Source organism: Ostrea edulis, chromosome 9, assembly GCF_947568905.1.
Source record: "Ostrea edulis chromosome 9, xbOstEdul1.1, whole genome shotgun sequence".
Lineage (NCBI taxonomy): Eukaryota > Metazoa > Mollusca > Bivalvia > Ostreida > Ostreidae > Ostrea > Ostrea edulis.
In genome coordinates this window covers 7,458,724-7,475,061 of record NC_079172.1, presented here as the reverse complement: position 1 = coordinate 7,475,061, position 16,338 = coordinate 7,458,724, and the positions used below count along the sequence as shown (strand labels likewise).

At 32.1% G+C, this 16,338-nt stretch overlaps 1 protein-coding gene across 3 annotated transcripts in view; it reads left to right on the top strand.

Annotated features, from left to right (window-relative positions):
* The first annotated feature begins 229 nt into the window (after positions 1–229).
* The window catches only part of LOC125657127 (syntaxin-18-like), a 28,643-nt gene continuing 12,534 nt past the window's right edge, over positions 230–16,338 (top strand). For 2 of the 3 annotated variants that reach the window (XR_008798387.1, XM_056148410.1), the window contains exons 1-6: positions 230–488; positions 2,980–3,047; positions 3,806–3,915; positions 4,809–4,886; positions 10,831–10,897; positions 11,134–11,240. Coding sequence is in view for 1 of the 3 variants with exons in the window: in XM_056148410.1 (XP_056004385.1) it covers positions 333–488; positions 2,980–3,047; positions 3,806–3,915; positions 4,809–4,886; positions 10,831–10,897; positions 11,134–11,240 (586 nt within the window). In the remaining 2 variants the exon portion in view is untranslated. Of the gene's footprint in view, positions 489–2,979; positions 3,048–3,805; positions 3,916–4,808; positions 4,887–10,830; positions 10,898–11,133; positions 11,241–16,338 lie in introns of those variants that run through there. The other variant, XM_056148409.1, reaches the window with a different exon arrangement.

Genomic DNA, 16,338 nt, shown 5'->3' with positions numbered 1-16,338 from the left:
TTGATTCGCACATCTTTCATATACTGTTTATTCCGTCATTTTATAGTAATTCAACGGAATAAACCAAATTTAAAGGGCAAATAACTCTTACACTTTCTCGCGAATCAAATAACATGATAATGCCAAAAAAATCTAGAATATTGCACACATATTGTTCAGTATACACATTACATCGTATTCTTGTATTCATAAAACAAGTGCCGAATTAACCAAGTGCCGAATTCACCAGGGACCGAGTTGACTAGAATTTTTCCAACTATCACTTTCGATTTCTTCATCATTCGGAACAGTTCTAATTCTTGTGTTAGGATTGTGTACACGTTGTTGGGAATATGGCTGATGTAACGAATGTTTTTAAAGCCACAGTAAAGGCTTTGCGATCGAGAAAGAAATTTACTGGAGATGTTCAACATAAATCTCAAACATTTACTAATATTTTACCATCATCAAAGCACAAGGGAGATTTTGAAAGGAAAAGCAAAGAAGTAGTAAGTTCTGACATGACATACACTGTACCTGCATGTACATATGATATGTACGAACTAATCTCACAGAGATTGATAATAATATATGTATGATACACACAGTGCCGACTTTAAATAAAATTTACTTACTTACTTACATATCTGTTAAATGACTACCATCATTTGTTGACACATGTAGTATGAAGAATTAAGGATGTTGGAGAAAAAGAGACAGGAGAGTGGTTTTTACAAATGGCAGCTGTGAAGTTTGGTGGGGTGTATAGATCTTATGTACATCCCCTCCCCCTTCTACCTATATGAATATAGAAGAAAAAAATTATCCAAAATGTGTGATGTCCCCGTCGATCACCATAAGTTATTCTGAATGGTCAGTTTCTACTTTTTGTAAGCTCTTGAGATGATTAAAGCAATACAAGCTGTAACTGACGGTATTTTTTCAACTATCCAATTATGTACTAAATAATACCTATCGGTATAACTAATATAATCCCCAAGATTTGAATTCAACAAAATAAACAAGGGAATATTGTTAGAGAGCACACCTACAATGAGCGTTTTGTATCGACCGCCATTGTGTCGTATACACGGACATGGGAACGAGGATTGCCGAATATAATCGGGTCGCTGAGGTCGAGGTTATATACAAAGACGGAAGCTGACGTGAGTAATTACATGTGTCGTTTGTTTTAAAATATTACGTTTCATGAATGACAAGAAATGTAAGAAAATAATGACAACGCAAATGTGCTATTCAAATAAAATTTTCATAGTGAATTTTCTATAAAACTGGCACGTTAAATTGTTTACAAATCTGACACGTGCTCAGTGCCTCTCTTTCGCTTTTTTCCGAACTGGTGACCTTCGAGGTCAATGCACATCGGAGATTACGGGCAGGAATTACCGACAGGATGACAATGATTCATGAATCTATATTTTCTGCTGATTTGATGGGTTTGTTGCTTCAGATTCACTCTGATTCTATAAAGTTATATGTATTCAATCACAAATATATTAAATATTTGTTCTTTTATTTTTCAATTTATTTGCCGTCAGTTACAGCTTGTATTGCTTTAATACAGGCTGTCCAGCGGCCCTAAAATTCCTAAAAATTCCTAATTTTTTTCAGTTTTGCTAAAATTCCTAAAAAAAAATGTAAAATTCAAGGGGAAATCCTAAAAAAAGCCCTTATTTTTCATGTCAATTCCTACTTTTTTATCAGTCTTGAAAAATCAAAATGCATTCATACAAAATGTGTGTTATTAACGTAGATTGCAGTTCTTATTCAGATAATGCTGATGCAGTGAAAGGCAGTTGACCTGTGGATCCATGTGTCAAGCTTGTTTATTGGTTGTGACTTTGTGATAAAGAGTTGAGATTTTAGGTTATAGCCAATAATAGCTGAGACCATGGAAAACTGGAATACGCCCTTCCTGTACTTACATCTTATTTGTGTGTCATGTGAGTTTCTTTATTGTCAAATTTGACAAGGTAAGTCCTTTTAAATAATTAAAACTTCCGCAATTTGGTTAAAAATTCCTAATTTTAGCCCTAATTTTTTAAAATTTTACCCCTAAAATTTGCCCTTATTTTTTGTCCAAGGGTGCTGGACAGCCTGTTAATAGTATCTCACAAGTGGTCATCTCAAAGGCTTACAAAAAGTAGAAACTGACTATTCAGAATGATTTGTGGAAGTGATCAGCAGGGAAATCAGATATTTTGGATAAATTATTGGTTCTATGTTTATTTTTTATTCATTTGATGGAATGGGGGGGTGGGGGTATAAATATGTACATTAAATCTATGTACACACCATCCACCCTTCAGGTGCCTGTGGTTTTTACAGGCATTCAGAAACTATACAGGGTTTGTGAGGAGGGACTTGTCACATTTTATTCTCTATTGAGATCTTCATTTTTGATTGAGAGATAATGAACCGTCAAAATTCCCAATAGCAATTATTCACATACTAGCATGTTTTTTATATGGACAGAATCATATACCATAACACTACAAGGAAAGGCACTCAACCAACACCCACTTCTTGATTCTGCACATATATTTCACCCTTTGACTTTTAACAATTTCAGACAATTTTTCAATTGTAAATGGGATGAAAGGCAGATCAAACTCAACTTTTATTCCAGTTGTACAGAGTAATTTATAGATTATATCTAGACAATGGTACCCTTTTACTTGCTACAAGATGGGTGAATTTGTGTTTAAAAAAGGAGTTTTATTTTATCAAACATTGTTAGATAACATGGAAGATTCTGAAATCAAGCTTGAGTATCTAATGATGCAGTATATAATCTCGGTTGAGATATGACTCAGCTGGATATTTGGACTGAATCCTCGGTGAAGGCGTCAGTCCAAATATTCAGCCGAAATTACAGTATTTAGTGTTGTCCAAATTTGATGAAGGATTTATAACATGCATGTCATTGATTGATATCAACACCTGATTATGTAATTTAAATGATTTTATCTCCTTTAGGTCAGTAGTATTTCAAAGTTGAAAGATTTCTTGATGGAACACAGGAAAGCTTATGTCAGCACTGGCAGGTAATGTTTAATAACTAGGTTAATTTATGTCAGCACTGGCAGGTAATGTTTAATAACTAGGTTAATTCATGCTAGGTACTAAGTCATGTAGTACCGGTATGTTGACAGCAGTAAATATATATTTATGTAACTAAAAAGATGAATCATAAGTATGATATGCATGCATATGAATGTTTAAAAATAATTTGAATGCAATAAATTTGATGAATATTCATTATATCACCTGAGCCTAATGTTAAAATTGAATGAGCTTTTCTGATTAAAAGTTTGTTAATCTAGACTAATGTCTGTCGATTTAAAATTTCTTCAATCGGATAATGAAAATTAAATCTTTCAATTGGATTCTCTTTTGATGTTTTTGAATCCTCTCTCATAACCACTGAATCAATTTCATCCAAACTTGGCACATGACATCCTTAGGTACAAGGGATTTGTATTCATTCAAATGAAGGGTTTTTGCTTTGCAAAAAATCATACACATTCTGTGAAAGTGTCCATATGTTATAAATCTATGCAAAAAATGGGGGGGTGGAGCTTGGCTTTGGGTTTAATACAATATCCACTGTTTAATATGTATTTATATATACATGTAAATGTATTTTCAATTAGTGTGTGTACAAGGTCTATCAAACTTACACCCGTTAGAGCCACAATGTAAGAGCCACAATGTAAGAGCTGTGCATTTGAGCATTGAGGCCTATTGTCATGCAAAAAACAGAATTATAGTTTTTGTTTTACACATGTCCAAATAATTGTAGCCACCTTAGTGCAGAAACATCCAGCATGACGGATACAGAACGAGACCAGATTGATGAAGAGGCTGAGAAAGTGATACACATGTGCCAGGAATCAGTAGCTCTCATCAAGAGTAAGTCGTAGCTTTGTCTCGGACTAGATTGACGCCCAGTCATGGAATAAAATGTGTCATGTGATTGCCATCTAAATGTCTTATGTAACGATTAGAAAAATTTAGATGGCAACATGACATCTGAACCATCTTTTTAATTTTTTGATGTTTACTTTATTATTGCCTAAAAATAGGTTATGATTTAGATGGTTTAAAACATTTAAAACAAAATCGATGAACTTGTTGAACGTAGCATTTACCATCACTTGTTAACTGTTAAAACTTTAAATGAAACTAAATTTGTCAATTTTGTTAATCATTATATGAATTTCATAAAATTGTAAACTATGTATCTTCTGATCGTGGACAAAAGAAAACACTTGTTTTAGGTTTGTTTCTGACAGTCTACAGAAAAATGTCGGGTTCCTTAAGTCCATAAAAAGCTCAGCTTCGCGTCACCTTCTATGGACTTAAAAACCTGACAATTTTCTGTAGACAGTCTGTAGCAAACCTAATACATGTAAGTAAAATTAATCTAAAAGGGATTTGACTCTCTGTTTTAATATGAAGAGTTGTTTCCCTTCTCATGTATTAGTGATCACATGTACTCCACTTCAAAGTGTGGATTATTTCCCCTTACTGTAGCTGGAATGACTGTGGTCATGTTATTACTTTTAAATGCTACTTTTAACGAATTTTGTTCCACACTACTAACTTTAGTAAGTTTATAACAAGAACAGGTTTATTTTTACAAAATACACATTCAGTTGCATACACAGAGAAATGTGAATGCCCCATTTGAATTTTGATTCACTATGTATATATAGAATAAATAGTTTTAATGTCTAATTTGTATTATTTTGATCAGTTTCAGGACTATTTGTTGGTGATGAAATGTTTTTTATCTTTAACAGACTTAAATGCCAGAGTTCAACCTCAGGTTAAGGAGCACCGGTCATCAGTCATCAGACTTGTAGAAGATTACCTTAAAGGTATTCCTATATGTGTACTTGGGGTCTTACTAAACAGAGTACTCTAGAGTACGTTAGAGTACTATAGAGTACGCTAGTAAAATTTCATAATTTAATGCAATTTAATTGTTTATTTGTATGTATACCACTTAAATGAACATGATTATAAAATAATATTGCAAAATTTATCAAAAGTATTTGCTTTTTAGCGATATTTTGACCAGAAAACAAATGTTACATTAAAGTTATTGACGATTTATGGCATCACGATCCCGATTATTACTATTTTGTTTGGAGAAAGAATTAAGTGATGTGACATATTGCATCAGTAATTAATTTTACGTATGATTGATAGTTATTTAGAATTGAATAATTGTTGACCTTTACTGTGGATTTACAGTAAGTGTGAACGAGACATATCGGCAAGTACATGACGTGCTTCAGATAGTTCATTTGGAAAGTCCCCGAGTGATTTTAAAGAGCGCTTTTGATAGGTCGGTTAAATTATAGGTAGGCGGTCCCAAGTATTTGGCATTATATTATCTCGTGCTTAACAAGTGTAAGTTTCACTATTTGATTTCAGTGTAAATTGCACTGTACGTAGCGTGAGATTCAATATCGGTTTTGATTTGACAACGGAGATTTGAGATTACGTTAATAAAATGTCTTGTAAAGTTTATCTTATATATACTAGATATCTGCATGTATAAGAGTGATGGGATATCTTATAAAGAAAAAAAATATAAGATGTCTTACAAAAGATACAAGATATCTCGTAAACTTTAGAAGATATAACTTTTATCAGATACCTTATAAATTTTATCTTTTAAACAGGAATAACCGTGTTATACTTATAATCCATCGCAGTATCAATAGGTATGGGAGGGGGAATACAGGGTGAAAAAGGCGAGCCCCGATATGTAAAGAAAAGGCAGGATAGCAATATCCCAGAATTCAAACAGTGCTGAATATTGAAAAGAAAAGAAAAAGACTGGATCGAAAATGCTGCGGGAAAAGGCAGGATCCGCAGTTGCCTCTATATCCCAATAAAAATTGAAAGGTTACTCCCTTAAATTCCTGTAGATACTTGTCAGTTTTAAGTGATCAGAAATTTCAGTACATGTTTCTATAGGCGATTTTGTCCGTTTAAGAACAATGCTTTTGTTTTGTTGTCTCTTTCACATTCGCAGTTTCCATATCGTTATTTTAAAATAAATCTCTCGGAGGATATTTTCGAAATCTTACAAAGCATTGGAAAAGATCATGTCGGAAAAATTTCTAAATTCAAATAGTTAGGGGGAAGAGGGGGTAAAAACTCGTAAGTTTCTGTCATCCGACATCGATTACACGTTAGTGGGAAAAAAAGACAACTGACTTTAAAACCACATAATAATACATTTTAATAAACGTTTAATAGTTTCAATGTACACTTTCATTTGTTTTACTTGTTAATCGATTAGTTTCAACATACTTCATATTTAGTTTTGTATTGGGGGGGGGGGGTGGGGTGTCTTGGTGAGAACTATGCGAACTCAGTTTTCTCTAACATTGAACATTTGATCTCGCCCCTAAAATAATTTGTCAGATTAAGTAATAAGATCAATAGATATTCTACTTCGAGAAAACATCTATTTTCAACACATGGCATGCTTTGATGTCTTTTACTGTTATATATACCCACATTTTCGTAAGAAATTCGGAAGTAACCATCGCTAGATACTGTTAATTGAATGAACAACGGCAAGTTCTGTGAATTCTAGCAAAAACTAAATTCCCCAAACCACCCCTCTCCTGTACATGTAACACATTATTAAAGAAATTCAGCATTTCGTTAGCATTCTATAACGTCATAATAAACCACAGCAAAGGTCGATTGTTAATGTTGCGATACTGGCGTACCTTTGAACCTATATCACTGGTCCACCCCTAACTGTATGTCCATAGGAGTTTGAAATTTTATCAATAAAGTTAATAAAATGTACTTGATTGACCAAGCCTTGAGCTATGGTCAATCAAGTACATTTTATTAACTTTATTGATAAAATTTCAAGTTCCTATGATATGTCCATGATTGCGATTACCCGTTGTACGAACGCGACACTCGCTTCGTCAATATATATATATATATATATATATATATATATATATATATATAAGTCTCTTTTTTGGAAGTAAAATACAGAAAAAACTCTAAACACTTTGTTGAAATATTTCGACCGTGTTACCGGTCTTCTTCACGAAAACACGACTGAAGAAGACCGGTAACCCGGTCGAAATATTTCAATAAAGCGTTAAGAGTCTCTCTCTCTCTCTCTCTCTCTCTCTCTCTCTCTATATATATATATATATATATATATATATATATAACTGACTCGGCCTAAATTGCAATAAAATCAGTAGCAAAGAAATTTTCAACACTTCGTTCGTGTTCAGACCACAGGGGCTCGTCACGAATTGACCCTCTCTATTCTATATTTACATTTATTTGTAAATATAGAATAGACGATGTCAAATTTTAAAAAGACAAGTATTTCGTGACGAGTCCCTGTGTTCAGACGAAATATGCTTCTCTTGGATTTTCTTTGCAGTTTCTTGAAAGTCATTTCCCTAAAAATTTCTCGCAGTTCTACAAATTAAAGACACCTTTGGTACATTGTCAGGGGTACAAATATTTCTTCTTAATAAATTTTGTCTGATTTCTCTATTAATATACACTTGATTTCTTTTTAATTTCATACTCGATTATCAAAAGTACATCCGGTGTGAGCATTGCCGGTGTGAGCTTCGTTGGCGACATTTTCAGTGCAAGAGTTCCCATGGTTGACAATTTTATAACGTGGCCTTTGCGACGCCTAATTTCTTACTGATTTTACCATAAAATAAACTCTCGGCATGTAATTTTAAAATCAACGTCATTGTTTTAGTTGGTATTGGTTTTCCCTTTTCGCAGTCTCTTCCATCGTGCTAAAAGATTATGTAATGACACACCAGTGTAAAGACACGTGTGACCAACTAAAATTATTTTTATTCCCGCCCCTTTAAATATTGGTCCAATCGCAGTGATTGTTCTATCCTTGATGCGTCAACATTGACAGATTTGTTTTGAAACCAACTATCCGAGACCTCGAATGAACTTGAGAAGCTGAGTCGTTCACACTTACTGTAAATTCACAGTAAAAACACATCCAGTGTTGATTTAAAACCACAGTGACAATCACCAAAGAAATCATCTTCATAGATGTAATCATTTCATTTTTATGTTAATCTAAATACCACTGAATGATTTATTTTCATGGAATTCACTGTTCAGTTGACTAAAAAAGACTTTTAATACTTTAAAAGTAAGATTAAGGCATAATCTTTGGAAATTTAGTGTAATGCACTGGTACTTTATATACATGTGTAGTTAAATTTGATTGGGATCAATATGTAAACTGTAATTCAAAATATTTTCTAAATATAATGAAAACAAACACAATATATTCCATATATATATTCATAAGGTTAAAATAAAGTAAGAACACCTACAAACAGCAGTTAAATTGCATTAAATTATGAAATTTTACCAGCGTACTCTAAAGTACTCTAGCATACTCTGTTTAGTAGGACCGTGTGTACTTGTGTGTGTAGATTAGAAACAATTTAGTGTATGTACTTGTGTGCGTGTAGATCAGGAACAATTTAGTGTATGTACTTGTGTGTGTAGATCAGGGACAATTTAGTGTATATACTTGTGTGTGTAGATCAGGAACAATTTAGTGTATGTACTTGTGTGTGTAGATTAGAAACAATTTAGTGTATGTACTTGTGTGTGTAGATCAGGAACAATTTAGTGTATGTACTTGTGTGTGTAGATCAGGAACAATTTAGTGTATGTACTTGTGTGCGTGTAGATCAGGAACAATTTAGTGTATGTACTTGTGTGTGTAGATCAGGGACAATTTAGTGTATGTACTTGTGTGTGTAGATCAGGGACAATTTAGTGTATGTACTTGTGTGTGTAGATTAGAAACAATTTAGTGTATGTACTTGTGTGTGTAGATCTTGGACAATTTAGTGTATGTACTTGTGTGTGTAGATCAGGAACAATTTAGTGTATGTACTTGTATGTGTGTAGATCAGAAGCAATTTAGTGTATGCACTTGTGTGTGTAGATCAGGAACAATTTAGTGTATGTACTTGTGTGTGTAGATTAGAAACAATTTAATGTATGTACTTGTGTGCGTGTAGATCAGGAACAATTTAGTGTATGTACTTGTGAGTGTAGATCAGGGACAATTTAGTGTATGTACTTGTGTGTGTAGATCAGGAACAATTTAGTGTATGTACTTGTGTGTGTAGATCAGAAACAATTTAGTGTATGTACTTGTGTGTGTAGATCAGAAACAATTTAGTGTATGTACTTGTGTGTGTAGATCAGAAACAGTTTAGTGTATGTACTTGTATGTGTGTAGATCAGAAACAATTTAGTGTATTAGTGTATTAAATTGTGTGTGTAAATCAGAAACACTTTAGTGTATGTACTTGTGTGTGTAGATCAGAAACAATTTAGTGTATGTACTTGTGTGTGTAGATCAGGAACAATTTAGTGTATGTACTTGTGTGTGTAGATCAGAAACAATTTAGTGTATGTACTTGTGTGTGTGTTGATCAGGAACAATTTAGTGTATGTACTTGTGTGTGTAGATCAGGAACAATTTAGTGTATGTACTTGTGTGCGTGTAGATCAGGAACAATTTAGTGTATGTAGTTGTGTGTGTAGATCAGGGACAATTTAGTGTATGTACTTGTGTGTGTAGATCAGGAACAATTTAGTGTATGTACTTGTGTGTGTAGATTAGAAACAATTTAGTGTATGTACTTGTATGTGTGTAGATCAGAAACAATTTAGTGTATGTACTTGTGTGTGTAGATCAGGAACAATTTAGTGTATGTACTTGTATGTGTAGATCAGAAATAATTTAGTGTATGTACTTGTGTGTGTAGATTAGAGACAATTTAGCATGATTTAGTGTATGTACTTGTATGTGTAGATCAGAAACAATTTAGTGTATGTACTTGTGTGTGTAGATCAGAAACAATTTAGTGTAATCGTGTGTTAGCACACTTGCAATTTCACAAAATCCACAAGAATATGAAGTCTGCTGAAATAGGTATACATGTACATGCTTGTATATACACTCGAAACAGCTATACTATTCAGCTTTGTGGGGGGAGATAAGTATTTTCTATAATATTTTACTCCAATAGACAATTGAAGTATTTTTAGTAATGAAGATTGGTATGATTGGTAATATAAAAAAAAAGCAAACACCATTTTGATCTTGTCATAAATACTTTTGTGAAACACACCCTAGGAAGTCAACTTCTTTTGGAAACTTTCACACTCCGATAATTTCTCTTACTTGATTAATTTCACTCTTAGACTGTTATAATCACCAATTAACCCTAAAAGGTTTGAAAATCAACTAATGAGATTATTAACTGAAACATCAGAGGGTAAAAAGGTAGCTTTCATTCATTGAAAGGATTGAATCATAAATTGTACTGTGATGTGTGCTGATAAATACATGTAGTGTTTGTGCTTTGTTTTGCTTTGGGGTTTTGTTTTGTTGTTGATGGGGTTTTTTTTTTAGGGGGGGGGGGGGGGGTCTAAAATATGAATATTGAAATTGAAATCATAATACTGTTAGGGCTTTAATTTTACAGGGTTATAATTTCATGATATTTGATTTTCATCATTTTTAGATATTTCATGATGGTTTAAATTACCTCCTGTATCTCGTATAAAATTACCTTTAGATAGAGTTATACCTCAAATACTTTGTTACTTCACAATGGTTTTACTTTTGTGATCTATACTATAATCACATTGCAAAAATAAAACCCATGCAAATATTTCCGCTTTTTAAAGTACATGTATACTCGTACATTATGTTTAATATATGTATTTTGTTTATTTCAGTGGTTTGTAAAATCTATAGTGAACAGAGAGCAGTAAGGGTGAAAAGAGTGGTGGATAGAAAAAGATTGTAAGTCATTGCAGTCTGCAGTACCAGTGTTCATGTAACATTCTTCTTCTTGTACCATTATGTCTTTAAATATCTAATAACTATAAAATAATTGTATTTATATTGCATGTAAATGTTCTGAACTATCAAAATTACAATTTTATGTGATTTGAAAGTTGAAAAAAAAATGTTACAAAATTGCAATGTGACTTTCCTTGATATGAGAAGTAATATGTCCTTGACCCTTGTTTTTGAAGGTCAAAGCTAGAACCTGACAAGTTAGTGAAAGAGAAACGACAGAAAAAGCAGCCCTCTCCCACAGAAAACACTAATAATTCCAGTGAGGAGGATCAATCAAATCAAGGTAGTTCTAACTAGTCACTATTTTATACATGTAAATCTAGGTAGTTCTAACTTGTCACTATTTTATACATGTAAATCTAGGTAGTTCTAACTAGTCACTGATTTATACATGTAAATCTAGGTAGTTCTAACTAGTCACTATTTTATACATGTAAATCTAGGTAGTTCTAACTAGTCACTATTTTATACAGTCATGTAAATCTAGGTAGTTCTAACAAGTCACTGTTTTATACAGTCATGTAAATCTAGGTAGTTCTAACTAGTCACTGTTTTATACAGTCATGTAAATCTAGGTAGTTCTAACTAGTCACTATTTTATACATGTAAATCTAGGTAGTTCTAACTAGTCACTATTTTATACATGTAAATCTAGGTAGTTCTAACTAGTCACTGTTTTATACATGTAAATCTAGGAAGTTCTAACTAGTCACTGTTTTATACATGTAAATGTAGGTAGTTCTAACTAGTCACTGTTTTATACATGTAAATCTAGGTAGTTCTAACTAGTCACTGTTTTATAAATGTAAATCTAGGTAGTTCTAACTAGTCACTGTTTTATACATGTAAATCTAGGTAGTTCTAACTAGTCACTGTTTTATACATGTAAATCTAGGTACATGTAGTTCTAACGAGTCACTGTTTTATCAATGTAAATCTAGGTAGTTCTAATTAGTCACTGTGTTATACATGTAAATCTAGGAAGTTCTAACTAGTCACTGTTTTATACAGTCATGTAAATCTAGGTAGTTCTAACTAGTCACTGTTTTATACATGTAAATGTAGGTAGTTCTAACTAGTCACTGTTTTATACAGGTAAATCTAGGGAGTTCTAACTAGTCACTGTTTTATACATGTAAATCTAGGTAGTTCTAACTAGTCACTGTTTTATACATGTAAATCTAGGTAGTTCTAACTAGTCACTGTTTTATACAGTCATGTAAATCTAGGGAGTTCTAACTAGTCACTGTTTTATACATGTAAATCTAGGTAGTCCTAACTAGTCACTGTTTTATACCTGTAAATCTAGGTAGTTCTAACTAGTCACTGTTTTATACCTGTAAATCTAGGTAGTTCTAACTAGTCACTGTTTTATACCTGTAAATCTAGGTAGTTCTAACTAGTCACTATTTTATACATGTAAATCTAGGTAGTTCTAACAAGTCACTGTTTTATACAGTCATGTAAATCTAGGAAGTTCTAACTAATCACTATTTTATACATGTAAATCTAGGTAGTTCTAACTAGTCACTGTTTTATACATGTAAATCTAGGAAGTTCTAACTAGTCACTGTTTTATACAGTCATGTAAATCTAGGTAGTTCTAACTAGTCACTGTTTTATACATGTAAATCTAGATAGTTCTAACTAGTCACTGTTTTATACAGTCATGTAAATCTAGGTAGTTCTAACTAGTCACTATTTTATACATGTAAATCTAGGTAGTTCTAACAAGTCACTGTTTTATACATGTAAATCTAGGTAGTTCTAACTAGTCACTGTTTTATACATGTAAATCTAGGTAGTTCTAACTAGTCACTGTTTTATACATGTAAATCTAGGTAGTTCTAACTAGTCACTATCTTTTACAGTCATGTAAATCTAGGTAGTTCTAACAAGTCACTCTTTTATACAGTCATGTAAATCTAGGTAGTTCTAACTAGTCACTATTTTATACAGTCATGTAAATCTAGGTAGTTCTAACAAGTCACTGTTTTATACAGTCATGTAAATCTAGGTAGTTCTAACTAGTCACTGTTTTATACATGTAAATCTAGGAAGTTCTAACTAGTCACTGTTTTATACAGTCATGAAAATCTAGGTAGTTGTAACTAGTCACTGTTTTATACATGTAAATCTAGGAAGTTCTAACTAGTCACTGTTTTATACATGTAAATCTAGGAAGTTCTAACTAGTCACTGTTTTATACATGTAAATCTAGGTAGTTCTAACTAGTCACTGTTTTATACAGTCATGTAAATCTAGGTAGTTCTAACTAGTCACTGTTTTATACATGTAAATGTAGGTAGTTCTAACTAGTCACTGTTTTATACATGTAAATCTAGGGAGTTCTAACTAGTCACTGTATTATACATGTAAATCTAGGTAGTTCTAACTAGTCACTGTTTTATACATGTAAATCTAGGTAGTTCTAACTAGTCACTGTTTTATACAGTCATGTAAATCTAGGGAGTTCTAACTAGTCACTGTTTTATACATGTAAATCTAGGTAGTCCTAACTAGTCACTATTTTATACATGTAAATCTAGGTAGTTCTAACTAGTCACTGTTTTATACCTGTAAATCTAGGTAGTTCTAACTAGTCACTATTTTATACCTGTAAATCTAGGTAGTTCTAACTAGTCACTGTTTTATACATGTAAATCTAGGTAGTTCTAACTAGTCACTGTTTTATACATGTAAATCTAGGTAGTTCTAACTAGTCACTGTTTTATACATGTAAATCTAGGTAGTTCTAACTAGTCACTGTTTTATACATGTAAATCTAGGTAGTTCTAACAAGTCACTGTTTTATACATGTAAATCTAGGTAGTTCTAACTAGTCACTGTTTTATACATGTAAATCTAGGTAGTTCTAACTAGTCACTGTTTTATACATGTAAATCTAGGTAGTTCTAACTAGTCACTGTTTTATACATGTAAATCTAGGTAGTTCTAACTAGTCACTATTTTATACAGTCATGTAAATCTAGGTAGTTCTAACAAGTCACTATTTTATACATGTAAATCTAGGTAGTTCTAACTAGTCACTGTTTTATACATGTAAATCTAGGAAGTTCTAACTAGTCACTGTTTTATACATGTAAATCTAGGTAGTTCTAACTAGTCACTGTTTTATACATGTAAATCTAGGTAGTTCTAACTAGTCACTGTTTTATACATGTAAATCTAGGTAGTTCTAACTAGTCACTGTTTTATACAGTCATGTAAATCTAGGTAGTTCTAACTAGTCACTGTTTTTTACATGTAAATGTAGGTAGTTCTAACTAGTCACTGTTTTATACAGGTAAATCTAGGGAGTTCTAACTAGTCACTGTTTTATACATGTAAATCTAGGTAGTTCTAACTAGTCACTGTTTTATACATGTAAATCTAGGTAGTTCTAACTAGTCACTGTTTTATACAGTCATGTAAATCTAGGTAGTTCTAACTAGTCACTGTTTTATACATGTAAATCTAGGTAGTTCTAACTAGTCACTATTTTATACAGTCATGTAAATCTAGGTAGTTCTAACAAGTCACTGTTTTATACAGTCATGTAAATCTAGGTAGTTCTAACTAGTCACTATTTTATACAGTCATGTAAATCTAGGTAGTTCTATCAAGTCACTGTTTTATACAGTCATGTAAATCTAGGTAGTTCTAACTAGTCACTGTTTTATACATGTAAATGTAGGTAGTTCTAACTAGTCACTGTTTTATACATGTAAATCTAGGTAGTTCTAACTAGTCACTGTTTTATACATGTAAATCTAGGAAGATCTAACTAGTCACTGTTTTATACATGTAAATCTAGGTAGTTCTAACTAGTCACTGTTTTATACATGTAAATCTAGGTAGTTTTAACTAGTCACTGTATTATACATGTAAATCTAGGTAGTTCTAACAAGTCACTGTTTTATACAGTCATGTAAATCTAGGTAGTTCTAACTAGTCACTATTTTATACATGTAAATCTAGGTAGTTCTAACTAGTCACTGTTTTATACATGTAAATCTAGGAAGTTCTAACTAGTCACTGTTTTATACAGTCATGTAAATCTAGGTAGTTCTAACTAGTCACTGTTTTATACATGTAAATCTAGGTAGTTCTAACTAGTCACTGTTTTATACAGTCATGTAAATCTAGGTAGTTCTAACTAGTCACTATTTTATACATGTAAATCTAGGTAGTTCTAACAAGTCACTGTTTTATACATGTAAATCTAGGTAGTTCTAACTAGTCACTGTTTTATACATGTAAATCTAGGTAGTTCTAACTAGTCACTGTTTTATACATGTAAATCTAGGTAGTTCTAACTAGTCACTATTTTATACAGTCATGTAAATATAGGTAGTTCTAACAAGTCACTGTTTTATACAGTCATGTAAATCTAGGTAGTTCTAACTAGTCACTGTTTTATACATGTAAATCTAGGTAGTTCTAACTAGTCACTGTTTTATACAGTCATGTAAATCTAGGTAGTTCTAACTAGTCACTATTTTATACATGTAAATCTAGGTAGTTCTAACAAGTCACTGTTTTATACATGTAAATCTAGGTAGTTCTAACTAGTCACTGTTTTATACATGTAAATCTAGGTAGTTCTAACTAGTCACTGTTTTATACATGTAAATCTAGGTAGTTCTAACTAGTCACTGTTTTATACAGTCATGTAAATCTAGGGAGTTCTAACTAGTCACTGTTTTATACATGTAAATCTAGGTAGTCCTAACTAGTCACTATTTTATACATGTAAATCTAGGTAGTTCTAACTAGTCACTGTTTTATACCTGTAAATCTAGGTAGTTCTAACTAGTCACTATTTTATACCTGTAAATCTAGGTAGTTCTAACTAGTCACTGTTTTATACATGTAAATCTAGGTAGTTCTAACTAGTCACTGTTTTATACATGTAAATCTAGGTAGTTCTAACTAGTCACTGTTTTATACATGTAAATCTAGGTAGTTCTAACTAGTCACTGTTTTATACATGTAAATCTAGGTAGTTCTAACAAGTCACTGTTTTATACATGTAAATCTAGGTAGTTCTAACTAGTCACTGTTTTATACATGTAAATCTAGGTAGTTCTAACTAGTCACTGTTTTATACATGTAAATCTAGGTAGTTCTAACTAGTCACTGTTTTATACATGTAAATCTAGGTAGTTCTAACTAGTCACTATTTTATACAGTCATGTAAATCTAGGTAGTTCTAACAAGTCACTATTTTATACATGTAAATCTAGGTAGTTCTAACTAGTCACTGTTTTATACATGTAAATCTAGGAAGTTCTAACTAGTCACTGTTTTATACATGTAAATCTAGGTAGTTCTAACTAGTCACTGTTTTATACATGTAAATCTAGGTAGTTCTAACT